This window comes from Haemaphysalis longicornis, unplaced genomic scaffold, assembly GCF_048455015.1.
Source record: "Haemaphysalis longicornis isolate Haplotype H1 unplaced genomic scaffold, Haemaphysalis longicornis Haplotype H1 scaffold_3, whole genome shotgun sequence".
Classification (NCBI taxonomy): Eukaryota; Metazoa; Arthropoda; class Arachnida; order Ixodida; family Ixodidae; genus Haemaphysalis; species Haemaphysalis longicornis.
The window spans coordinates 148,541,117-148,568,964 of record NW_027526335.1 but is presented as its reverse complement, the minus strand read 5'-3'; the positions used below and the strand labels follow the sequence as shown (position 1 = coordinate 148,568,964).

The window sequence follows — 27,848 nt, the reverse complement described above, 5'->3', positions numbered from 1 at the left end:
ACAAGCACGCCAGTGTGTGGCTACCTGCACCGTTGCTTTTCTGTACTGGCCGTGCAATAAACACGTTTGACTGTTAGCTTTTCGTCGTTGTAACGGCGGCCTCCCCTTCAACCCGCCCGCCAAACACGGCACCTCGACATGACGGATGCCCGTGCTCATGCGCCTTAGTCTATGTAGCAGCAGGGATGGGAAAACGGGCAAGAAAGATAAAATGGAAGTATGTCAAGACAGTCGGTGTGCGTCAATGCGTGTAAACCACCCTCCTTTCACCCAACAAGGCGCTTAGTTAGGGTTCGTCAGACGAAACGTGTTGTGTTGATACTTTGCATGCTTGATGGGTTTTAAGAGTGTCATATCTTTATTGCTTCCGTTCTCGGGGTCACCAGCTCTATATATTACAGTCGGGCACGGATATATCGAACACGGATATATCGAATTATTGTCTATATCGAACTGTCTGAACATCCCCTTGAAAATCCCTTGCAAAAGTATAGCGCTGTTGTACTCGTATATCGAACTCTCCATCACGGGCACATTCGATATATCGAATGCTGCGCCCCAATTGCCCCTGCAAGTGCGCTTCTCCTGATTCGGTGGATGTGATGATGACGGCGACTTCTCCTGCCGCATTCGGTTTTTGGCATGTTTCCTGCATGCTCGAGCGGTTTTCAGTGGTTGACCTCGCAGGGGGACCCATGTGGCATGTTACGTGTTTTTGTCCACGGCCCACGTTTCGGAGCCATGGTCACGAAAAAGAGGAAGTCTGGATTTGTGAACTTATGACGCAGAAAAAGAAGCAAGCGAAGCTTACAGATTTTGTTTTTGTGTGTTAAGTTGTCGTTATCGTAGCGGTGTGGCTTTGAATTTACCGGGCTGCGAGGAAAAAATCCGTAAGGTACCGCTTGTAGCGACTTTGAAAAGCTCTGAGTGATGTGCGGAGTTTTCAGATACGGTTCAAATAGGCATATTTCATATTTCGAATTATCGATATATCGAACTATTTTATGATCCCCTTGGAGTTCGATATATCCGTGTTCGACTGTAGTCCCAGTTTTAGAAGCACACCGTGCTGTGAGTTTTTTTTCTGTGTCGCAACCATTTCATAGCACCGTTGTCAACACGAAGTAGAGAATCATTCCCAATGGTGCAGTCTGTCACTCTTGTTTCTGTACTAGACAAGCAGCAAGTAATGCCTAAATGGCGCGTTATTTTCCCCGTTACATCCTACAACGAATATTTTACCGTCAAAAACTTTTTGGAAACAGGATTTCACAATTTAATAATTGGCAGATTGTGATTGTAGATTCTACCTACACGAAAACACTGCTGCTGTTGGAATGCGAAGCTGTATACGGTTCGGTGAAAAGAAAATCTCGCGGTGCCCCATACGAAAAGAACGTCCTCAGCCGTAAACGCATGCATATGCGCGAACAAGCCAGGCTGGAGAGGCGCTATAAAAGCGAAACAAGAGAGGTTGTCTGGATTTATGGGCGAAATAGCACATTCTTCCATCCACCAACACTGGTAAGTGGAACGCTGCATCGGAGGGCGCCAAAAATCCACTGCTATACCACACTGTGGAGAAAATAAAGAAAGACGCGGAGCGGGGTACAGACAAGGAAGTACACCAAACATAGAGATAGTTGAAACTGGGAGTGATCATGGAGTGGACCTGGCGGGTTATTTCAGCATTTTCAGAGGTATCCACCCCATATTGAGATGTACAGGGAATTTACCTGCATGCTGATTTTACCACCGTGTTCAATTTTGCCAACACGACTTCTGTCGATGCGACTGAATTTTGACTCCTGGCATCCGCTTCCCACTATCGAAAATCAGGATTTTCTCGTAATCGGCGTTCCGCCACTTCACCAAGCTGCCGCTCGCGCCATGCGGAGTGCGACGGGCGAAAGTAAGCAATCCGAATGTGTAGCCTATCCTCCCCCGCTGGGCGCTCTGATTGGTCCGCTCCCATATCGGGGAGCCTGAGCCACTATGGTGGTTGATTAGGAGATGTGCCCCTGCGCGACGCCTCCGGACGGACGACAAGGCTCGACCTAAAACAGTAGCACTGTTAAAAAATTGGGCGACAATAGATTTCGTGAAGGTGGTTGGGAAGGAAAACTACAAAATAAACTGTACAAACAAATGGTACAAAACAAACTAGTGCGAGAAATAGTATTGTAGGTTCGCTCTTAGTGCAATATTGTCGCGAATCTTGTCTTCTGTTTTCTTTACTTAAAAGTTTGCTTGCAACGTCTGGCTCTCCCAGCTGCTGTTCTGTGTTCGAAGAAAAGCGAGGGTTTGCTTCAGTTTCCATTGTATTCCACCCCGGTTATCCTATTTGAATGGAAAGCGCATCGCCCTGTCGCTACTACATTACAATGTTCTCCGGTAGGCAGTGTTCTCGATCTAATTCGATGAAATTCGCGCAGAGCACCCGTCACGGCATTCCGATTGCGACAACTTCTTTGCACGGCACTTTCTTTCCTGCTCCTTCCCCGCTTCTGCTTTCTGTTTACTTAGCGGAGCACTAGTTTGCCCCAATAAAATGTGGTCCTTGAAGTGCCTTGCTTCGTCTTTGAGTACGTGACAATGTTTTTATTGTGGCGGTTTAACGCGCCACACTGCACCTGGTTCATAAGACACACTGTAGTGGAGGTCTCTGGATTAATTTTGACCAGCGGGGCATCTTCAACACGCGACAAAATCTCGTAACATTTACTCTCGCCTCCATTAGAAAAGCGGCTGCCGCAGCCCGGAATCGAACAGCGTCGTTAGGCTCATCAGAAGAACATGTCAGCCGCTGACCCACCGCAACGCGTGTACGTGACAATATTTATTGTAGTAATGTGTGAAGCAAATTTATATCTCACACCAGGTCCCTTCTTGACCTTTTGAAAAAGTATCTGCTGAAATCAACATCTGTAGTTCGTAATGAAGCAATTGTTCGAAGTGAGAACAATTACTCTGGGTATTTCCTAGAGGCCAGTTTAAAGCCGTAGTTTAGTTTGAAAATTATCACTCTGCCTAATTTCTTAATTCCAAATGCTCTACTTTATAAAAGCATGGTTCTACCATGGCTTGAGACAAATCAGCGACGATTTACGACAAATTCAAGACCTTTCTGGCAAGCAAGGCAACTTCGTGCAAAGGTAACGTACCAACAATGATTCTTAATGACTTGAAATATTTTTTTTCCGCAACTCATGTCCACTTCCCTACACCAGCACGTCTACCAAACCGCTATCCTGTAACTCCTTTTGTTATAGCACTAAATATTTGGCTGTAGAACTCAGTATCAGACTTAGGCTACTTTTCACATACTGAAATAAAAATACGTACTAACGCAAATTACTCACGCAGCTCTAAAACCTGGACATTGATGTCATTTCGATTAATTTGCGGATTTCTTGTTTCCCCTTCAAGCACAGTCAGTTTTAATATATCCTTGGTGTTTTTCCACAGCTTCCTCGTTGTTACTCAAAATAGATTTGATGCCAATAATATCTACACCTCATGTAAGTTGTCATTCATGTTTCTTGTTTACTTTTTAAAATTTATACACTCCAGTCAATATTGAGATGTAGACTGTGCTTGTAACGAATCCATATACTTATGAAAAATAATGTGAAACAAATATTTAACTAACACTTTTATACATTACTGTAGCAAAACTCTGAATTTATTGTATCGTATATCAAAAGATCTCATGTATGCATGTTTGAAAGCAGAACAATACTTACCCCTGGGCTGGAAGTTTCATGTATTCCGTTTGGATCTATGCACCGAGGCTCAGGCTCACTAGCTGGGACATTGTCTCGTGGCTGCGGCATTGCGCGTACTGTTTGTCAAAAAAAAATAACGCTAATGTACATTGCAGACGTTGACGTTATTTATTTATTTATTTATTTATTTATTTATTTATTTATTTATTTATTTATTTATTTATTTATTTATTTATTTATTTATTTATTTATTTTTATTTATTTATTTATTTATTTATTTATTTATTTTTGTTTTCAAAAAAGCCATAGTAGGTGGGGAATCCATACATCTTATATATGTCCAAAATCTCCAAGGTGAATAGCCAGTACATACATCAAGGCTTAGTTAAAAAAATACCAACCCTCCGTCTAACGCCTACGATGGTTCAACGCGAAGCCTTCTTGTGACGACTCATTGGTTGTCGTCTGAGTTAAGACTGACCTCGACCGCGCCGAAGTGGAGAAATCCGATAGACGCCGTCTTCATAACGGGGAGGACCGAGGTTTGGTACTGGCCGCTGATATGTTTTTAAAGGCAGAGCAATGTAGGGGCCGTCCTTGTCTTCGCAGCTCGTTGGTGGTGACAATGTCTAGCGTCTGCCGGAATCAGGCAGTGCAGCGAGATAACGGACTCAAGTATAGTTCAAATGGTGTTACGGCGCAACGTAGCCAAACAGAGGCTTCGAAAAACAGGCGGTTTATATGGTCGTAACTGTTCTAAACTCTTGAAGCGCTGGCACTTTTCATACATGTCGCAGTTGTATTGCGCAAAGGTAGCTGCAAGTACATTTCAGCCAAAACCTGTTTCTGCAACCGGGAGCCGCTGTGTTCATTTAGTTAGGAACGATTGCTGGTTTGATTGTTACAATAGTAAGCATAACGTTTCTCCGCAAGAAACAAATGGCGCGCTCGAAATGCCGAAGAAAGGCTCCAGCTGCGCAAGCAAAAATGAAGCGTTCAAAATGAAGCAAAACGGCTCCAGCATACGAATAAAAGCAAGCACACAAATAACAGAACTAGCGCTCGTGCTTCTTCAGACAGATCTAGAAAAAAATTAAAAATCGGATTTAAAGGAATTTGCCCGGGCCGCGGCGCACTCAGTTCTCTCCTTTGGGTTTCAACGCCAGGCTGGCAAAAAACCAAAAATAAGACGGGGCGCCACCGCCCCTGTTGGCGGGAGGGAAGGAGCAACGCCGCCACTAGCAGGCAATGTTAAGTAGGAGGCGTTGTTAGAAAAGGCCTGTAAATGCAACCTGCGAACAGCCAATCTTTCACACCATGAACGTCGCAGAGGTGGCTCGTTTCGAGCGGCAGCGTGCACTTGTCCGCGAAAGACAGCGACGCCGGAAGGCCGATTCATGTGTGCCACAACGTGAAGCAGAAGCCAAGCGTAAACGATGAGATAAAAACGTCCAGATTAATCAGGCTGCACACACCGCCATGGTGTCCAAACACTTCGAACGGTTCGCGCAATAGCGAGCACTTGCTCGCGACAGATCGCGACGCTTGAGGGCAAATTCGTGTGTGCGACAACGTCAAGCAGCAGAAGCCAAGGGGTCGAAAGATGGAGGAAGATCCCCAGATTTATCAGGTAAATGTCAAGGCTAAAGAACAGCTCAGAAAAGCGAATCTTTTGAATAAAGTCAAGGGCGCTCAGGCGAAACGGCCGAAAACGCCGTCTAATGCTAAACTGGTTAAAGCTAGAACACCCACTGCACGCAAGCGTAGGCAAGCGAATACTCAACTTCAACTTCGGTACACACAAGCCAAACGTCAGAGGCCAGTAGCTTACTCGGGGCTGCGGTGACGCGAAACGAAGCTGAGACGGCTGAGACGGCAGCAGCGGCAGCTTCTGGGACTGCCGGAGCAGACGCCCGATTCAAGCGGGACATCTTAGATAGATACTTTGGCCATAGTTGTAAGGTGTGTGATTGGTTGTGCATCGATGACGCGTTGATCAAGATCGGCAACACTCGCAACCTTCGGGCAAGAACAAATGCTCCCGGAGTACGCCAACGAGAATTCCCCTCCACATTGACCACGAATTTCAGTGAGTACCAAGTTTGCTCTACTTGCAAAGATTCACAAATAGCCCGACTACTGTCACCCTTGAGTGTAACTGATGGCTACACTTACTTGCCCCATCCGCCTGTGCTGTCCGGCTAAAGCCAGTGGAGGAAATATTATTTGCACCTTCTTTGCCCTTTATGAGCCTTCTCCAACTAACCTATGACAGTTAAAAATGTGAAATCAAAGCTCAAGTGGGTAATGCCCCAATCGATGTGCAAAAGACAGTCCAGTGCCTACCGCGAAACATTGCCGGCGATGTTGCGATGACCCTACACATCAAACTTAAACTCCTTGAATAGAGTTCTAAGCTGGGCGAGTGGGTTACAAACGAAGGAATTCATTGTACTAGCGAACATTAAGACAGGTACAGTCGGGGACTTAATTTTGCAGACCACGCGAGCGCGTGGCAAAAGCCACCGATGCGCGCTCTGGAGGCCCGGCGCCTGTTGTCGAGACCGCCGCGGCGCGCATGCGCGTCCTGTTTTACTTGCAGGCACGCCGATTTTCTCGCTTCCTGCAGCTGTGCTGCAACGGTCACTCAAGCACCGCATAGCGACGCCTTTGTAGCATTCCTTTCTTCCCGATGGCACATTTGGGGGCTAACGTGACGATTGCGAGGGCTTTGGCGCAAGTGCTGCTCGCGTCCTGATAAACACTTGCGCGTCATGTTTTATTTGTTTGTTTTGTGCTTTATCGTTTATGGACGATGAGACTAGCGGCTTGCGAACGGCGTCCACGAATGAAGCTCGTACGAAGCACAGTCTCACGGTACCGCACTACCCACGATGAAATGCCAGCTATATGAATAGCGAACCTTTATTCACCTTGTTTATTGTGTTATTTAGCCACTGAACATATATTCCAGCTCGCTCTCCGCTGCCCGTAAAGTAGGCGATTTGCAAGTTTGATAAAAGAAATTATTTCGATGTTTTTGCTGCCTACTTCATTACTTAAAAATGATAGATATACGTACTCGCATAAATTGTCTGTTCGCTCTGCCCGTCGCATCTGTAAAAATGGCACCTCGGGCTCCCATTGAATGCCGTAAAATTATTCGCTACTTTTGAGAAGCTGCTTTTCAAAGGGACATTTGCCGCTTACTAATAGGCCAAGAGATGCTGTTAGCCGAGGAATTCATTCCTACGGGGATGAATTGTTTCAAGGCAAGAGCAATTCTTCAAGGTCGGCTTGCATTGATTGATTATGAGGTTTTAACGCTCCGATGCTACAAAGCCGATAAGGCGCATTGTAGTTGAAAGCTGCGTATTAATTTTGATTTCCTGGAATGTGTAGCATGCGCCGAAATCCCGAACACACTTGAGCATTTTCTCTTTTCGCCTCCATCAGAAAAGGGCCACCTTGCAGATGCCCAGCGGAGCGGAAGGACAAGGTCAGCAAGAAAACAGGAGGACAGGCTGATTGTTTTTCAGTGGTTAAACACCCGTTCATTAGTGACAAAACATTCGAAAAGCCCTAAGAGGCAATTAATATTACGGCGAAAAGTAGCGAATAAGGTTGCGGACTTCTTCGACGGGCACCCGATGTGCCGTTTTGAATGATGCCGACGCGCCGAACGAACAGACAATACATATGGGTATGTCTTACAATCATTTTTATGTAAGGAAGTGGACAATAAAATAAAACACAAGATTTCTTTTATCAAACTTGCAAATCGCCTACTTTATGGGCAGCGGAGATCGAACTGGAATATATGTTCAGTGGCCAAATTACACAATAAACAAGGTGAATAAAGGTTCGCTGTTCATATAGCTGGCATTTCGTCGTCGGTAGCGCGGTATTGTGAGGCTGTGCTTCGTACAAGCTTCATTCGGGGACACCGTTCGCAAGCCGCTAGTCTCATCGTCCATAAACGATAAAGCACAAAACAAACAAATAAAACATCACGCGCAAGTGTTTATCAGCACGCGAGCCGCCCTTGCTCCAAAGCCCTCGCAATCGTCACGTGAGGCCCCAAATGTGCCATCTGGAAGAAAGGAATGCTACAAAGGCGTCGCTATGCGGTGCTTGAGTGACCGTTGCCGCACCCCTGCAAGAAGCGACAAAATCGGCGTGCCTGCGAGTAAAACAGGACGCGCATGCGCGCCGCGGCGGTCTCGACAACAGGCGCCGGGCCTCCAGAGCGCGCATCGGTGGCTTTTGCCACGCGCTCGCGTGGTCTGCAAAATTAAGTCCCCGACTGTACATAGCTAAATAGGAGACGTGACGCACGCTAAAACTTCAACTCAGTTTATGCCACAGAAACAGGGAAACACCAAAATGTACATGATATTTGAAAGGGTTATTATAAAATGCAGTATTTAGAAAACAATAAAAAACAATATTGCTCATATCTCAGGACACATTACAGCACAGCCCCAGATCAAATGTAAATTAAACCCACATGTGTGTGAAGCAATTGATCCATCGGTTATGCGCTACGACCTTCTCCTCTCAAAAAGATTGAATTCCGTTGCGGCCAGCGCCAAGGACGGTACGGTACGCTGGTGCCCCCTTCCCTTCTCTGCCTATCAAGAAAGCCTCAACAATTTCTCTGTCTATTCGGGAGGAAGACCTGTACACGATGCGTGTCTGGCAGACCTCCGGAGTGCAACCCATGCAGTGCTGTGACTGGCCATCCGAGCGCAGTAACCTGTGCTGCAACGTCGCCTTCCTACGTCCGCTATCGACGGGACGCAAAGCAGAGCGATGAAGTTCTCGAGCCGACGCATAAATGACGCAGAATCGATATACAGTATGTGCAGGGGTAACAAAGGCGTTATAGAACTCGCACAAAGGAGACACCACATCTCCACTGGGTGCCTCCGAAATGTGCCGCCCTTGCTGCTGCTTCCGGGCTGTTTTATATCTTCGGGGGTGCGTTGCAGCCGCGAGAACTTTGAATCGCTCCAATCACGAATCTCTCCAAAACAGGTATAGTTTATATAGTGCTGGGCCTGCACACCTTGGCGGCGAGGGAGTGTGTGTTGATGATTGCGATAAAGAAGCGGCTTGAACGCGCAATGGGGAACGGGCCTACCTCGCGCATCGGACTCGTGGCGGTTGGGCCCTATTCAACTCAGCGAACGCACGGGCGGCTGCGGTACCTTATATGAGGGACGCAGGGGATCCTCCGCATTACAGCTGTATTGATTGCTTCAAGTCGGGCCCACTCCGACTGAGCCATGGGCTAGAATTGAGCCTTACAGACAAGTCGAGGTTGAAGTATGAAACCACGCTATTTTGAAGCCGGAGCCTTCAGACTTTTTTGAAATGCCTCGTATAAGATACGCATTTGATCTGCCTGTTGGTGGGCAGATCGGTACCACAGGGCAGCTGACCCACACGATGAAATTTCTCATCCAAGCATGGCGAAGACAGGTGGAGTGCGGAGAGGCTGGTCAGATAGTTTTACTGCGATTGTGGACTTCCCCAGTCGACAATAACATAACCATGATAATATAACATAACCACATAACCAACATAACCACACAATCATAACAACATAACTGTAACCATGATATAAACGGCGCATAGATGTTAGCCAGCCCAATCGCAGCAGGGGTGCGCGTCCTTTGTGTGGCCGCACATAGCACGATACAAGATAATTGCGCACCTGGGCAGTTGTGTCTTTACTGCAACTACTTATTACTAAGCCGAGCACCATTCTTCTAAGAAAATCGTAGTTTCTGGATAAGCCGTGTGAACATAAAGTGTGGATTTGCCTGGTGGAGATGTGGTGAAGCCACAGTGTCGAGCAGGCATGGAAGGAGTAGCGCAGGCGCTAAAATTGAGAGGACGAGGTAGACCTTTCGTCTTTTAAAGCTAGAAGCCGTAAGCAAAGGCTTGCACGAAGCTCACCCACCTTCGGTGTGAGCTCGCAACAGTACACGGTGCTATATATTTTGGGTCAGCTATAGCAAAATTAGCTTTAACAAAGTTCGGCTGCTAACACAAATTCCAAGTTCTGTAGCTGTTGGTCCACAAACCCTTGGAGCTTTTGGTGGGCAAGAATAGAAGGGACGGGCTTTTGCTGGTTCAGGCTCCTTATAGAGAGACCAGGCTGGCTAGCATTGCTGGGTTGTTCTGCAGGCTGACGTTGCAAACGACGTATCAGCTGAGCATGGTACTGGGTGAGCTTGGTGACCTCAGCTCTAGCTCCATCTAGACCTAGCTCCATTAGCTCGTCTGTAATCGGAGATGCTTTTTGGAATTTGCTTCTACTAATTCTGCCGGCGGAGGAAGCGACGGAGAACATCATGGTACGAGGGCTGGGTGTTGTCCGCAGGCTCTGGAGCGACTTCATCCATGACGTATTCGTTATCCGCCGCCAACCAATCGAACCGGTTGGACGTATGGACTTCCTTCGGCTCAGACCAGCCTCACCACTCGCGTCGTTTAGCGTGACCAGCTTTTGCATTTTGCCGGATATTTCTCGTCTGTGATGTCATGTTCATCCGTGCGACACAAACCACATAAAAACATGACCTGTGGTGGAACGGACGACGGGAAAGCCTGTTGTTCGGATTAAGAGGTAGCAGGTGAAGAAGCAAGCTCGGATGAGGCTTACTATCTTCTATTCGGACAGGATCCGTTGTCGCTTCGCTTTCCTCAATTTCATGCACCCCCTTGGAATGCGTGCTTCTACTGCTGTTGTAGCGTTCGAGTGTTGAGTCCACGTGCAGACCCAATATCCGTATGGTGTTACCATTTGTGCTGGTGCACCCACCAACAATTACAGTTGTATGAACTGGTGATCCGGGGGATTTCGTTTCCCCAGAATGATAAGTCGGAGGTCCGATTTGTCTGGAGAGAAACCAAGGCCGATTTTGCCCACGTGTCTCACCATAATTTCGGTCGCCTTGAACGGGCATCCTGGACCTCCCCGCCGCTGCCTCCCGCGCAACAGTTCGGGGTGTAGTCAGCGTAGAGGATTCGGCTTATGCCCGGGATGTGTTTTAGTTACGAGGGTAAATCTCTATTGCTATGTGGAAGAAGGGCGATGTGACACAACATTGGGGTGGTCCTGTGCTTCCCCGCTTGATGCGGTCCTTCTTGATGTCTCCAATGCGTAGTTGTGTCGGTCTGTTTGTGTGAAAGGTTCTGAAGTAGGTATATGCCCTGTCGCAAACTCCAGTCGTTGCGAGTCCTTCGGGATGGCGGAGTGTTGGTTCTTGTCAAAAGTGCTGTTGACACCAAGTCCCAGTACGGCTATGGTTCTGGTGTTTTTAGACGTGCGCCCGGCTCTCTTTAGGTGTGTTGTAATTGGAAGAGAACGCCTTGCGTGGGCAACCCTCTTCGCAATCCGAACATGGTGTCCGGGAAGAGGTGGTTGTCTTCCACGTAGTTGTTCACTAGGTTCATGAAAACGTGATCGAATAGTTTCTTTTGACTCGACGTTAGTGATATCGGTATAAGGTTATCGAGGTTCAGGGCCTTGCCGGGTTTGGGAATAAGGGTCTTGCTGGCCCTGTTTTAGTTTTGAGGTAACTTTTCGTCCCTCCAACATCTGTTGTAAAAGGCTATCAGGGCCGTTACTGATCTCTTATCGAGGATGCGGATCACCCTGCTCGTTAAGCCGTCCGGTCCGAGGTATGACCGGACTCGGGCTTTTAACATTGCCTTTTAGGTTTCCGCGTACGTGAATGGTTTGTCTATGGTGGGATTAGTTCTCCGGCGTAAGGTATATTATGGCTGGCGTTGACGCATTCACGCATTTGCTTTCCAAGGCGTCCATCAGTTTAATTTGGATACCCCCGAAGCTGTGGAGCAGCTTTGCGAGTGGTAGTCCTTGGTGTATTGGGGTTTTGGTGTCGTCAAGTAGGCTACGAGAATGTTCCATGTTCCTGTGGCACTCATCGACCCGTTCATTTGCCCGCAGGTCACATGTCACTGGTGTTCCTTTAGCTTGTATGAGTGGCCTCCTCAACTTTGGCGTCTGACGATTTGGCGTTTGACGGAGCAATTTCTCTTGTTCTTCTGCAGACATTTCTTGAGGCTTACGGCAGCATTCCAGAGGTTGACGAGGCCCGAATAGGCCTCACACACCTCTGCCTCTACGGGTGTTGTATCCTGTCGCATTGGCCGCATCTGACTGTCTGGGGGTTTAGATCTTCCAACTCACCTGACACTTTCTCGTTCGGGTTTCTGATTTTCTGTAAAGTTGTCCAGTTGGTGATTCTGAGCTCCATTCCGGTTTTCGGTTTGTGAAGCGTTGTAGCGACGGTGTTTATTATATTGTTGTGTTCGTTTCCTAGGTCTGTCTCGGTGTTGGACTACTTGATGTGGCCCAACGATCGTAGGATCTCATGTGGTGTCTGCATTGCGCTCGCGTACCTGCGCGTCGGGTGACCGGGTTCTGTGACGAGTATGAGATTTTCTTTCTGTGCATTTACCCACAGGTGTGCGACGTTGGCCCTGTTCCTCCTTCCCCCATGTGACATATGATGCGCATTAAGATCAATTATTCTCAGCGCAGTAAGCTTCTTGTCTATTAGTCCGTTTTTTTGGGGAACAGCTTGGAGAAGCGATACTGCTTTCTCGGACTGCTGTATATTTTCCGCACTGAGAGGATTCTCTTGCGACTACTGGTGGTGGTTACAAGCTCAGTGGGCACGTGTTCCGTCCCTGTCATTCTGGTGGGGTTTTGTAATACCGGCATGTTGCGCCTCACTAAGATGGTGATAATTGGTCCCCTGTACTTGATTGCGGGGTCGAAGTCAATTGGAATGTACGATGTCTATTCTTCCAATTTAGCCGCGCCGTAGCTTTCTTGTATTGCTTTGCCATGTCGTACTTTGCTTTGTTAAAATATGTGTATGGGTTGCTGGAGCTTTTCTTTTTCTCCTCGGTATCCTGTGCAGTTCCACTGTCAGACGGTGAAACTGCTTCGTTGTGCCCGCGGGTGCTGTTTAGTCAATAGGGAGTTTTAGAAAAGGGGGCCCCAACGCTCTGCGGCGCCCAAGCGTTTTGGGGAGTTGAACTGCGCATGCGGAGAACCCAAGCCGTGCTTGGGGTTTTGGGTTCGCGTCTAGCGCGCACGCTATTTTGCTGAAATAGAGGGCGCCCCAAAGCTGGAGTTGGCGTTCTTCCGTCGCTCTCGCAGCCAGCGAGACTGCGCGTGACCATGGCTGAAGCGAAACCTGCGGCTCGTTCCTCGACTCACACGATCAACTACGACGATCGCTGAGCTGAATTTGTAGATTCCGCGCGTCGTTCGCTAGAAAAGGATAAAGCAGGTAATCGTGAAGCGTTTTCTGCCTTCAGAAACAGTCCGCGCACACTCCGGCTGCGTATGCCAGCTGGGCACACCCAGCGGCTCGAACCGGCGCAGAGCACGGTAGCAACCGCTTGTCGCTACTCTTCCGAATCAATCTGATCGCTAAAAGGAAGTTCCACATGCGAGAAAGTAGGTGCTAGTGTGATGAAAAATTGTGGTAGGAATTGTTGTCAGGGCTTATTTTAAAAGCGGCGATCAGATATCGGCTGCGATGCTAAGCCTACGCCAACCGGACGCGGACGTTCGGCGATGCGACCGATCGCCGCGGATCGCGGTGCGCCGAGCGGCCGAGAGATGGCGCTACCTGCGCGGAGACCCAAGCGGGCCTAGAAGTATCGCAGAGGGCGGTAAGCAGATTGGCCCTAGGGGCCCACAGCTAAACTACAAATGAAGCGGTACAAGGGGATATGGGCTGGTCGTCATTCGAGGCGAAAGAGGCGCAGAGCAAGATAAAGCTTGAGGAGCGACTTCGTGACATGGAGGACGAAAAATGGGCCGCGAGGGTGTTTAAGTACCTGTATATGAGGAGCGTGGACACGCGGTGGAGACGGAGGACCAGACAGTTGACCAAGCGGTACGGAAAGTCGGTAGGGGAAAGCGGGGTTTACACAACAGTTAAAAAGCAGGTAAAGGCAGCAGAGACGACGAAGTAGGCACAGAGAATGGAAGCGAAAAAAACCCTGGCGACCTATAGGGCAGAGAAACGGGAAATTAAGAAGGAGGGATTCTATGGCAATACGAGAGGCAGGGCGTTGCTCTTCGAGGCACGGGCAGGGTGCCTGAGAACCCGGGCATACACGGCTAGCTACACAGGCAGCAGGATGGAACGTGTGCATGCTGCGGCAGTGATCGGGAAACTATATACCATATTGTCAGGAGCTGCACAGAGATACGGCCACCGCGGGGTGAGGGGGAAACGACGCTGGTGGAGGCTTTCGGATTTGGGGATAGGGGGAACCTGAACTTCAAGGCCATAGAGGTGACGAAGAGGCGACTGTAGTGGTGGTGGAAGAAAAGTAGGGAAGGGATGGGTACGTAGGCGGAGTAATCATACGGATGAGAATTTAGAACAGTGAGGGGAAAAAAAGGGGGTGGGGACGATGAATGTAAAACAGAAAAGAGGGAGAGATGGGAAGGAGGAAGCAAATCTGTCGGGTAGCTGGGAGTAGGGCAAGTAAACGTAATAAAACAGGCAAGTCGGTTGCTGACAACCGACACCCCGATTCAAAGGAAAAGCCACTAATCATCATCATCATCATCGAAACAGGTTACGCAGATGTCGTGGTCACTGATCGCTCGAACGGCAGTTATAGCTGAAATAAAGTTCCACATGCGAGAAAGGGGATGATAGTGTGGTGAAAAGTTGTATTACGGATTGTTATTCGCAGTTGAACAGATAGCGGCGATCAAATATCCGCCACGATGCTAAGCCTAAAGTTCCCATCACCCCAGCCGACCCGAGCAACGTAAGCCGGTTGCGGGCTTCTGGGGCGCCCGTCTTCTAGAACTCGCCGCGCGCGATCGCCTTGCGTTTGGGGGCCCCCAACGCCGGCTTCCGCTATTCTAAAATTGCCTAATGTTGTATGAAGCGGTTGGGTACGCTAAGATCTGTTACGTGTATTCTGCCTACTTCAGGCTTGGGTCTCCAGTAGGGCTGCCACGAGCTGCTGCGCCCTACTCTTCCGGTGGCTGACAAACTGCTCGCGTTCTCTAGGGCTGTGATTCTGGCAATAATGGGCTCTAAATGTTGGGGGATTGACGTCGTGGGGGTTCCAATCAGGGATGTGATCTTTTCTAGCTTGGCGTCCTATGTTTTCTCTAGTTCTTCTATTTTCCTGTTCATCTCTTTCTCGAGCTGCGTTTGTATGTTTCGCATGTTTTCTCCCGCCAAGATCGGGAATTTGCGTTTCTCGAGTTGTGCAAAGGAGTCTAGTGGAGTTTCGAGGGGGGAGGGCGTGGGCATACCTGCCTGCTCGTTCGCTGCGTGCGTGTCAGTTTGCGTTGTGTCTCTAGAGTACCAAGAGGTTGCCTGCGCTCAATTTTCATTCTGGCGGAGGTTCTACTGCTGCTCGTATCGGGCTAGTTTGTATTTGAATGCTTTGTTGTCAGCTGAGACTATCTCTACGATCTGTCAGGTTTGTGCGAGTTTGGTAGCAAGTTGGCGCTTTTAATCTCTTTTGGGAGACTGCAGTAGCGCAGCTTACCTTGCAGGCCGTCGTCTGGGTCTTCTCGCGGCGCGTTTCGGGACGCCCTCGTCCCGCAGAGCTGCGGCGATGTATCTGGGTGCTGTAGGCGCTGAGAAGCGGCTGAGTGTCCCGAATTTTGCCTCATCGCTGCCGTTGCGCCGGTCGGTTTTCGCGGCGCTGTCTCTTGTCGCAATCCCTCGGTGGGATTCGGAGTGATCTCTCGACTGTTTCGGCACACGCGATGCCAAGCGTGTGTTTCTACGCTATTGCGGGGTTTGCGCCATTTGTCGTTCTCCTTCCCATTATCGTTATTGCAGGAGGTGTGCTGTGCGGTACCTATGCTTGCAGCTCTTTTTACCAATCTTGTGGTCTAACCCACAGATGGCGCTGCGTGGCTTGCAGGAGTGTTCGGTTGGAGAGTTCTTAGGCCCACACAAGACCGATTTTAGGTCTAGCGACGGCCGTGCTCGAGCACACGTTTACTCTGTTATCGGAGACTTCGCACTGGTTCCACGCATCGTGATTTTCTTGCGGAGGCGACATCTATATTCTGCCACCTGTAGCAGACGTAGTAGGAGACTTGGAAGTTCTTGAAGGCTATGATTGCGGAGATCGTGGTTCCCGGTCTTCTTTCTTTTATTATTGCTGGGTTGCGCCTGTTGCGTAGGTTTTTTATGATTTACTGGTAATTCTCCGTTTCTGGTATGTTGTATATCACCCCCATCGCCGTGCCTTCAGGGAAAGGGGTCACCTACGCGCTGATTTTTTTTGGATCTGTTTGTAATGATTATATTGATGATCCGGTCATAGCACACGGCACGATCGCAGCGGAGCGTGCTCAGAACGACTGCGTTCCGCAGGGTGTTGATCCTGAGTACGTCCTCCGCTGTCTCTTCGATGTAGATTGGGGCGGCATGGCGCATGCCGTCCTTCAGTAGTACTTGGGGGCTTTTGTTTAACTACAATCTGTTTTTTGGTATAAAAATATAGCTAATGTCTTCCTTAGGTACTGCCGGCTTCATCTAAATTTGCGGGTAAGTCTGTATGGGTTTTCATGGCGCCTGTATCTCTGCTGCAGCGTGGCTGGCGGCATTATGTTGGCGCCGCCAGACACGCTGGTGCCAACTGTAGCCCCACTGTAGTCACAGCAGCAGCGTGGCTGCAGTTGGCTCCTCCTGTGACGTTGGTTCTAGCTTTTAAAGGGCTCGGCTTCCACTGATGTGGCCGATTGATATCCAGACAACTTCTCAGGAGAATCATCCCGGTGAGAGAGAATCACTTTCAATATCGATGGCTTCCATGTCCCTTGCGATAATGCTAGATCCCGTCGTGGCTCTCGTACGAGTGGCTGAGTCTGTCGCCTCGTCGATGGCACCGTAGGCAGCGAACGGAGCTGCTGTGTATGCTCAGCACTCAGTTTACGGCCTCTAATAAAAAGTCTTCGTAGAAATCCAGAAAACCGCACAGACGTATAAAATCTACCTCTCCCCAATATGAATGACGCTAAGAACACGTGCAGATGGCGAGATAAATATTTTCTCCTCCCAAGACAAGCGGCAGCTGACGCAGCTGCTCCAAGGGAGCTTGCGTTACCACGTCCGCACGCTTCCCAAGAAGACCCTCAACCGGAGGAGTGCGTAAAAAACCCGCTTCTCAGCTCCGAGGCGACGACCGAACTCTCTGGGGCCAAGGTCGCAATAACTAGGCCAGCGCCAAACTTGTATTAGCCGGGCGCGTGGCAAGTCAGGTGGTTGGTGTGACCCAGCTGAGGAAAGCGCATGCGCCAAGCCACCGGCGTCGGTGGCGTCGGCTAGAGCAGCGGCGGCAGCAGAGCTCGGCGCGGCGAGCCACGTGATACTTTTCCAAGGCTACGCTGCAGGTGCAGTCAAATTAAGGTCAAATTGCTGGTTACGGCGAACGTCCGCTCGACTAGGTGAGTAAAGGTTTGCTTTAAAAGGCTCGAGGCTCCTTGTCGCTCCGAAGTTCGAAGCGTTCTGTAAGCGGGGCGTTCAAAAACGAAGCTCGCGGTGTGAGTTCTTTAGAAAGCTGTTACCATTAATATCACACGCTTTCCAAACCATGCTGGGCGAGGCGCTCCAGAACGTGTAACTTTTGTGTGTGCCTGCATTTTTTTTTCTTTTCAGCGCGAGGCATTCCAACCACGAGGCCTTAGTGTGTATTTGTTTGCTTCTTTGCTTGTTTTTTCTTCACGTGGTCGCTTGCTCCGCACTGGTTCCACACGGGCCTTAACTGGACAAGCTGCCGTTCTCTATTTCCGGTTCGGATTCTGTTCGCTCGTTGTCGAAGAATAGAATAACCGGTTGTAGCGGGTAGCAAAGCGCATCACTGAAGAGTGTGCCCAAGCGTGTGTGTGTCTTTCTTGAGGAAGAGCGGCCACCAACGTTCATGAGAAATAGCCTTTCATATATCCCCTCAGCTGTGTGCCCAGTCTATGTCGCATACTAAAACGTCTCACTGTCCATGAACATTCTTAACGATATGGCTTCCGACTACCACTCTGTTTTGAACAGTCATGAAAACGAGATCTAGCAAAGTATGACTGCGAGAACTCGTACTTCAATCTACAATTATTTTTGTTATTGTAAAGCCTAGCTTTCCAAGCTGTAGAAAAAAATCTGTGGCTTAATTACCATACACGATACTGTTCAGCTCAATATTACAGAAATTTTGGGATATCAATGGTCTTAAAATTCACGGACCCAAAAGGACATCAAAACTTACCGAATAAAAATAATTGACTGGTAACAACAAAGATCTTCACACCGCCCATGCTGCTTAGTTTCTGAAAAAAAAAATGTATATTCGAGCGAGAAATTGTCACTTTTTGTCGGAATAGAATTTGTCAAAAACCATAACAATTTTCTTGTCCGAACTTCTGTGAAAATTCTAATTTCTTCTACATGCCCACTTGCCCCATGTGCGTTTTGCGTGGCCGTCTATTTAAATACAACATCTTAAAATGAAGTCGCATTGCCTCAATAAGCGTGTTAATACGAAAGCAGAACGCCCAAAAAGAACATTCCAAGCCTGAACCTAGACCAGTGGTACTCTAAAAAACATTCCAGCCTAATCAATTCCCTAAACTGGATTCATAAACTCGAAATGGTTCAGAATTATTCCACCCGTTTCATTCTTTGCAACTACGCTAGTGCTACCAGTATAGGTTCTATGAAATCAACACTTAACTTGCAAACCTTAGCGTTCCGTAGAAACCATTATCGCCTCTGCCCCCGTTTACGTATCTGAACGACTTGACCATGCGCACAAAGTTTCTGTCCCCTTATGTCACTCTCGTTCTTAATAAACTTCATTTCTTTTCTTCCATGGCTGGAACCGCCTTCCTACCACCACGGCTCCTATAGATAATGTGAATAAATTCAGGTCTGTTATAACCTGGGAAACTAAAACTCCTAGCCTTGTGCAACGTTTTGTTGCCCATTACCCAGCTGTATTTTTAGACTAGCTCTGTATATATCCTGTTCTTTGTGGAATGTGTTTGTTCTTGAGCCTTTTTGAAATCTATATGTGTTTATAACCGCTCTACGTGTTTTATATTGCTGTCACTTACCACTCCGTTGTTTAATGCGTCAGGGGTCATTGTACTTGTAAATAAATAAATAAATAAATAGGAAATAACAATATATATATATATATATATATATATATATATATATATATATATATATATATATATATATATATAGAGAGAGAGAGAGAGAGAGAGAGAGAGAGAGAGAGTCTGAAAAGATAAAAACTGACTCTGAAGACAGGGACAGGGAGTCCTCTCCCTGAAACGTCAGTCAACTTATTTTTATTTTCTACGTCTTTCTCGTTTGTCTCTGTCTCTTCTAACCTTATATATATATATATATCCGCGCGCACCCAACGAATAGCGGAGCAAAGTATATGCGTTAAAATTGCAAGAAATAAAGCAAAGAAGGAAAGACAGTAGCACGTGTGTTCCGGTTGGCACTATATCGTTTTTTTGCTCATGTGATACATAGAAAAACACTCTGCTAACCAAGTGTAACTTACGAGCTCCTCAAGAACTCGTTTTTCTTTTTAGAACACTTTAATTCTTTCAAAAACATACAAGATATAGCTGAATTACCAATCCTAGCTGAAGCAGTAGGAAATCGTGGAATGGGCGTCATATGAAGATCATTTGCGCGTTGCTATACCAAATTTTTTGTCTCCTAATGACACGAACACTACAGACCGTTCACATTTTTTGCACTTACCAAAGAAAGTGAGCAGCCATAAACTGCTTCGTCAAAACAACGATTGTACATGTTGAAATACGTTTTGACGTCTCATGCGCGAAAAAAAAATCCGCATGCAGTTCAAAAATAATTTTGGTAACTTCTGTGCATCTTGAAAGTTGGTATAGTAGAAGAATAAAGGAGAAAAAGACGAGAAAACGAGGATGCTGTGTGCTCGTTTTCAGCGCCGACCAGTCGCACTCTTTCTTTTGTTTATTCGTTTAGGGCAATACCCTTCAAGACGCTAAGACAATACCAACTTGCCCAAATTTCGATTGTATTGGAGAAGACCTGTACATTACCCTTGTTTCGCGCTTCCAAGAATGGGTTTCGCCATGCGTCATATATCAAGACGCCTCTCACATATTAGTGCGCTCAGATTCGGCATAAGCATAATGAGGATGCGAAAATGAATTCGGAATAAAATTGCAGAGTAAGGTATTGTACCTAACCAATTTCCCCCGTCTTGTTTTTGGAACTAGTGGGGCTAGCTTCGAGTTTCATTTATCGCAGTAAATACCGCAATACCGTTTTGAGGTAAGCTATTCATACCTTTAAGCCTGGAAATGAAAAGAGCTCTGGTGGAGCTGGATTAGCGCTTGAAGTATGGCGAACCGTAAAACCTCAACTGCAGTCCCTATACAAACTGAGGCAAACCATTACAGAGAAGAAACGTTCAGATCCTTTCAAATTACAACGACGTACCTGGCTACTATTCACGCTCAACTGCCTTGCCTGCAATAAGACCCGCTTCTATAAAGCAAGCCTATATCGCGAAGACAAATTTCGCGCGCGACGCTTGTGGAAATCTGGGAGTTGCTATCAGCCTGCAATTACAGCGAGATTCTTTTCAACGCTTCGAGGCCACTTGACCCTCGATACGTTGCCCCGCTACGGCCATTCACCAACCTACCGCAGCGCACACTTTAGAAAATAGCACGTTTACATTTTAACAGCTTGTATACTCGCCGTAGACAAGGTGGCATGAAGTTAAGGTACATGAGGCTATACACAAACAACATCATCAACCTCACAGTGAAGCCGGCGATGGCCATTCCGTTTATGACGCCAATTTGAAGTTGTCTCCTCCAATAGCGTCTGTCCAAAGTCACGTGGCGCATAACGCGGGGCGTTGTGAAAGAGGGAGGGATGCTAGGAACATGGTGCTTAAACGGAAGAGATAGCACGCAGCATCTGGCGACTTTTTTGAGGGTGTCAACGCTTGAAGCCGCTATTATGGGTTGCAGTGATGCAGAAGCGTTATTCAGAGGTGGGGGATTCATTGGCAGGAAGGAAAACTAAAGCTGACACGAGGACGCGGGTTTGATTTCAGGCTACGGCGGCCGCTTTTCTGACGGAGGCGAAAAGCAAAAGCGCCGGTACGACATTTCGGCGCACGTTAAAGATCTCCAGGTGGTCAAAATGAATCCGGAGCCCTCCACTACAGCGCGCCACATCGCCTGCGTTGCGGCGGCGCGTTAAACCCTAAGTTCAATCAATCCATCCATCCATCCATCCATCCATCCATCCATCCATCCATCCATCCATCCATCCATCCATCCATCCATCCATCCATCCATCCATCCATCCATCCATCAATCAATCAATCAATCAATCAATCAATCAATCAATCAATCAATCAATCAATCGAAAACAAAAACTTAGCGCGTGTTCATAAACAAAGTGTTGGGACTATATCGCAGAGGTTCAAGCACGATAAATTACAAACGGCGAGCCGTGCCGAGCGCATGAATAAAAACCAGGACGAAACGAATGAGACAGTTCCTAAACAAATACCTTGTGATGCAACGATTCGCAACACTAGAATTAGAGTAATTCAGTGAGCAAGCTGGTACTTGCAAAATAAGTATCCATTTTTATACCCATTGTAAGCACGTCAGCAATAACGTGTGCGCATTCGAATGTTACAGCCTTTTCCTCGCTTGTGGAGACCTTACGTGAAAACACCAGTGAGTAAGGTCAACTTGTACGACGATAATGACGATCGGCGGTAACGTTAAGGCTGGTTAAAACGCGAAGCTTGCTTTTGTCAAAAGCCAATGTCCTCACATCGTAAAGTCAAAGTCTAAAACCCCAATCTTTACGCCCAAAGCGCACGGGAGGAAAGCCTTTACACAATCGGTTTCCACAAAGCGACATCAAGCGCAGGTACACACTCAATGCTTTATCTCTGGCCAATCTTCCCGAGTGGAGCTTGTCAAACAGTTCAAGGCCATCATTGATTGATTGTAGGGTTTAAGCGCCGACGCAACGCAGGCGATGAGGCGCGCCGTAGTAGAGGGCTCCGGATTAATTTTGACCATCTGGGGATCTTTATCGTGCGCCGAAATCTCGTACACACGTATGGGCGTTTTTGATTGATTGATTGTAGGGTGTAACGCGCCGACGCAACGCAGGCGATGAGGCGCGCCGTAGTGGAGGGCTCCGGATTAATTTTGACCACCTGGGGATCTTTATCGTGCGCCGAAATCTCGTACACACGGGCGTTTTTGCTTTTCGCCTCGATCAGAAAAGCTACCGCCGCGGCCGGGAATCGAACCCGCGACCTCGTGCTCAGCAGCGCAACGCCTTAGCCACTGAGCCACCGCGGCGGGTCAAGGCCATCATAATTATCAAATTCTAAACTCGGGTGATAACGAACGAAACTCTCACATGATTGGGCTTTGATTTTACTTAGTTTGCGGCGAAAAAAGCTTCCCGTTTCAACCATCTTTGCCGTTAGACGAATGGGCTTGAAAAGTTTTGAGTCCCCTATCGCTAAGTTTGGTCTGCAGTCTTTAAATCCGTTCAATGCACGGAAAGAAAGCATGGCTTCGTACAGGTTTGCTTCTCCGGTAAGGTTTTTTTTCTAGTCTGAAACTGTTCACATTGCTCAGTGCATAGGAAACTTCGGTCATGTTCGATACAAAATATAAGTACACTTGGGATAGTCCTGCAATAGTCGTCGGGTGTGCCACTGCCTCTAACAACTGTCTCAACACAGAATGAGTAAACAATAAACTGAATAATTTGCCTCAAAATTTCTATTCGTTAAGTAGGTAATATTTTTGAAACAAACCCCAAAATTTAGTTGTAGACGCTTGCAACAGTTACACATATCAGGATATGAAGAAAAACTAGTTCATATATTGTTGGTTCTGGGACGTAACCAAGAAATTTAAATGGCATTTTTACTTTTGAAGGGAAGTTTCATACCCTAGCACCCAAAGTAGCTTAAATGTTTACAGTGTTCATAGGGGGAAGTAAGTAGACCACTTTTTGCTCAGAGCCAAATTTCTCGCAAATAATCCGCCGCTGGCACTTCAAGTAGCAATTATTTTTCACAACTTTACGAGAGCGCTGAGAACACCATTGTATATGGCTACTACACTGTTACAGGAGCGTATCTTTAAATTGTGAAAACCCTATTTGTAGCAATTTTGCGCTGGGCGTTGACATTGCATCTTATCCTTAGGTTCATTTCCTTAAGGTTTTTTTTAAGCAAATCGCTCTCGCTAAATACCTGCTTATTCGGCAATTCCTCAAATACTTTTTGGTCATTTGTATAGGTGACATTTCTGAGCAAAAACGTTTGGATATCTTCAAGTTATCAGTAAAACACGTAATTCACCCTATGTCCTCAATCGCTTTACTAGAAGTTTCTCGGGAGGTTTCCCTGCAACACACCCCTTTCGACTTCCCTAATGGTTACCTGTATAAGGAAAATACCAATTCCATTTCTGAACGAGCCTATCACATAATAAAGAAGTCCTTGAAAAATATAAAACCCAAGCTTTATAAGGCGTGGGGAAAGAAAAATACGGTTGTACCGTCTATGCAAAGAACTATTCCTGCGCAAGGGCATGGGCATAAGCGAAAGAGTGTGTTTGATAGTAGTTACCAGCAAGACAGAGAGATTGGCTGTATTTATGCTTGGCGTAGCTGTACTCTCGCATCTACTGACAGTGGTAAGTGGCAACGCGCGTCAGACAGAAGTCTCCGGAAGAATATCGACCACTTTACGATGTTTAACGCGCGGCGAAATCTCGACACCCCGGCATTTTTGTATTCAGATTCATCACAAAAGTGACCGCCATTGCCGGTAATTCAACCAGTGGCCTTTGCTTCAGCAGCGCAACACCTTAATTACTGAGCTACCGTGCTGTGTTTTCCACCGGGTCTTACGTCGCCACCAACAGTGGTGACCTAACTAAAACAGGGGACAAAGCATTAACGCCGGTCGGTCAGAAATCAAGAAAAGCGTATATTAGCAGATGAAAAAATATAAAATAAAGCCCACTATATGTCGTCTATTCGCATAAGTTTTCCGTGTACTTTTCAAAATTCCCAAGGTTGTCTCCACTGAAAGTCGGATTCGTAAACGGCAGATGGCGCCATGCGGCAAAGATAAAAATCACCTTAAAAATATGTACGAATATCCTCTTAAAGATCAGCCGCGTAAGAATGTTAAGCGGTGTTCTAGACAAGCACTTCGTTCACAACTCACAATCGTCTAAAACCATCTTCCCGTAGAGGAACCCTGAGTAGCATGCGAAGCAGCCATGAGATAGACTGGAGTTCCCATCAGTTCTCACTTCATCGTTTCCGTTGACGTTCACCTTCGCGTGACCTCGTTGTATCAGTAACTTGTTGTCGTAGTTTGAATGAGTGAAGGACATAAGGCGCGTTCGTAGCACTTGCTCGGGTCTCGGTTTTGTAGCGCAGTTGGAAGAGCGCCACGTACCTCCCGTTGCCGCCAGAGAGTCGCGGGATCAAAACCAGGCGCGGCCTAACTATTTCTTTTTTAAGTGGACTGCGCTGACATTAGCCCGATCGCTGACGAGGCTGAAGAGATGCGCATACCCACTAGAGTGCGGACGGCGGTCAAGGGAGGCAGGGACAGAGCCCCGAGCATTGCATTCTCCGTATATAAAACCGAAAATCTTTGACATGCAAAACGTCCAGCCAAGAAAGAGCAACAACAAAAGATAAGAAACCATGCGGTTCATGCAACAATTGTCGTGGCCAGAATATTGCAGAGCCTTCCCTACCACCAATTTACCCGAACCAAGGAAAGTGAAAGAAACGCCATCATTAGGACAGCATATAATGCGGTTCTCACACTCGCAATTTTGACAATGAGACAAATTAACAAAGGGTGGACCACTAGGGAAACAGAAGGGAAATGCATAGACGGGTCTAGAAGAAGGGGACGGCCATTTGCTCCATTGGAGAATGAAATAACAGTATTCGGAGCAAAGAATGGACCCAGAAAGCGCAGGGCATCAGTGGGTGAAGTTAAATAAGAAAGGCCATAGGGTGCAGTCGTGCCAAATAGGGTGTTGGTAATCAGGACGATGAATATGTCCTCATATTGTGCCTTTGTAACGCACTCCAAGAAATCGGAGAAACAATGCACTCTCCTAGCATTAAGAAAGCGGACGTAAAAACAAAATCGGAAGAGCCCATCTTACCCCGTTTGAAAACAAATAGGCACCCCCCCCCCCCCCCCCCACACACACACTTTGAAAGTAAATCACTGCACGTTATGACAGACATGGCACCGATCGAGAGACCACGCATAGAAGCTCTCCTCTACCAAAAATACAGATACATCCCTACACAAGAAGGGATGGTATGGCAAGATCAACTTTATTCGGGAAAAGTTTCAATATCCTGATACCAAAGTATACACCAACTCCAGGATGCACAAAAGCACAAGGCCCAAATTGTCTTAGTTGACGACACTGGCAATCTTTGTGACTAAACGACCGTCCTACGTGAACAAAGTAGTGAAAGTTGGAACCATTCTCTTGGCAATCCGAATAGTGGGAGTATCAAATAAATGCATAACATCATTACAGACTCACAAAGGACATTATGCAGTTTTCTGAAGACAAAATACCAAGCGCTTCGGTATGATATTCGCATCCACAATGCAGAAAGTTAACGTCACCTGGACAGGCGGGATCCAATGGTCTGAAAGCGATCGACGCATTATGCAAGGGGCATACGAAGTCATGTACCATGCTGCTTGTGACGACAAATACCACAATGCCCTCTCGACAAACGATAAGAACGAATCCTAATCCAATGCCTAAGAACTCAATCTTTCCTCTTGCTACAACAAGGTCTCAGTACCGAACAATCACAAACTCTGCTGACGATAAACAAACAGTTAACTGAAAATTCATGTGCGTTAAGGCGTTCGGTGGGACCATCAGACATTAACTTGTAACTCTGCTAAAACAGGGTAAACATCCACCCTCTTTCGCGCTGCCTACCCATGTCCAACGTTATGGCCAGGGGAAAACAACTCAAACATTGCACTTCTTCGAAGCATGGGACTCAGATTTGACCAGCTCATTACCTCAAGATCAGCGCGAGCTGATTGAGAGGGCACGGAAGTATTGCTGCATCTGGTGCCGTAGACTCAGGTTCCACCTTTGAGCTTCATGCCATCTCTTTACCTCATTTTCGAACACCAGAACTATTTCTTTCTGAACAAAGGCCTTTCTCTCTCGCTCTCTCTCTCTCTTTCCCTTCGAAAAAAGTAAAATTGTCCAGCCGGGCCTAGACATCACGACACAAACATTTTGACATGCTCACACTGATTCTTCCTCGCTAAAACTGAGAACTCGTCTCATTTGCAACTTTTCGCGCTCACTTTTTAAGCCTAAAAAGCGCAGAGAGTCTCAATCTCTCCTAGGATACGGCGATTAAAAACCCTGGTTGCAAGTCCTTCTCTTTCTGATAGTTTATCGTGCTCGTGAAGCATATATCCGAAATGCAGCAGCTGCGTATGGAAACGCTCCGTCTGGAATCGAAGTATCGCTATCGCGCCTTACATATTAGTGTAGAAACGTAGATTTCTTTGAAACTTATTATGAATCAGGGTATTGTTGGCGTTACCACAGGCTATGGGCACGTTTTGAGTCTTCACGCATTCCGAGAATCGCACAGCAAGCTTCTCTGGTACAATATCTACCCCATCGTACCAAGGATCCGCAGTTTTACCGTCTTCATCTGGAGCTTTTCCTACGCAGAATGCCTTTGTAGCATGCCTTCGAGGGCCTTTTCAAATCTCTCTTTAGTCGCCAGTGGGAAATCGCAAGTTGAGCTTGTACTCTCAATAGTGTACCCTGGTCTTACGTCGGTGGCATACAGCCTGTTCTGCTGCCTTTGTTATCTCGTCCAAGTTGTTCGTATTGTTACCCCACTTTTCTTTGAGTGCGTACATTCTGCCTTTGCCAATGGCTAGGTTTTTATTAGTTATTTTCCAGCTCACCTAACTACGAGTGCTAGCTTTCTCAAGTTGCTTTCAAGCGTAGGCTAACTACTTGTATTATACATGTAGTGTAAAAATTAGCAAGGTTTGCCGAACTGTGAAGTAACAAATATCTATCAGCGCTTTCATAAAAGACGTCGAAAATCACCGAATAAAAGGTTATTAAAGCACCGCCCTATCATAACAAAACTGAAAAACATAAAAAAAACTTGTACAACTCAATTTATATACAAACAAAATCGGAGAATACGAAGGTGGCTGATTTCTCATATACGGTATTGTACAAAATAACCACTTAGTATCTTCTAACAATTTAACAAAAAACAACAGGATCTGGATAAAACAATGTTTATTGACAAACTTGCAAGTTAGCGTCTTCGTACTTTGCTCTTTCCGTTACATTTGCTACAAACAGGACATTGATCAGGTAGATATGAAGCTGATGATAACAGGGAAGTGTTTATTAATAACCAATGTTCCTCAGTTTGTGTGCCGTTAACCGCTCCAGAAGGCTTTCTTGATGCGAACATTTCGACTCACCTTCAAGCGTCAGTGTATTTCAGCTTCGTGATGCAGTTGTTGGTTTCCTGGGAAGAAGAATTCTAGCGGCTCTCAAACTCTTTTTTTCCGAATAATTCTTAAAATACACCCCAAGTCCATAGAGCGCCCCCAATGATTGTCGGCGTTTCCCTAGACGTTTCGTGATACATTGTCTTATGACATGGGTCTAGGCTTTCTTTATTTTTTATCTCTCTGTTGACGCTGTACCCTTAATAAATTATATCGCTCGAGCTGCGGCTTCGTGTACTGGCCAGAGTACCCTTTACACTTTTTTTGAAATGTCGGGAGGCATATATTTCTTTAGAGGCTGACCGCGCTTTTAAATCACGGTGGCGGAATACATGTCCATGAGTTCTGCGTGTAAAACCCTGTACAATAAAAACCGTTGTGTAAAACAAGATGAGTAGGCTAGAAACA

The 27,848-nt window shown here is 46.9% G+C and overlaps 1 protein-coding gene across 1 annotated transcript in view; it reads right to left on the bottom strand.

Moving 5' to 3' along the window:
* LOC144173457 (uncharacterized) overlaps positions 1 to 27,578 on the bottom strand; it is a 58,500-nt gene extending 30,922 nt beyond the window's left edge. Inside the window, exons 1-3 of the mRNA XM_077701877.1 lie at positions 27,411 to 27,578; positions 18,042 to 18,102; positions 3,747 to 3,844 (exon numbers count right to left, since the gene is read on the bottom strand). Of these exons, the coding sequence (XP_077558003.1) occupies positions 3,747 to 3,844; positions 18,042 to 18,090 (147 nt within the window). The 5' untranslated portion in view covers positions 18,091 to 18,102; positions 27,411 to 27,578. The remainder of the gene's footprint in view (positions 1 to 3,746; positions 3,845 to 18,041; positions 18,103 to 27,410) is intronic.
* Between the last annotated feature and the right edge of the window lie 270 nt (positions 27,579 to 27,848).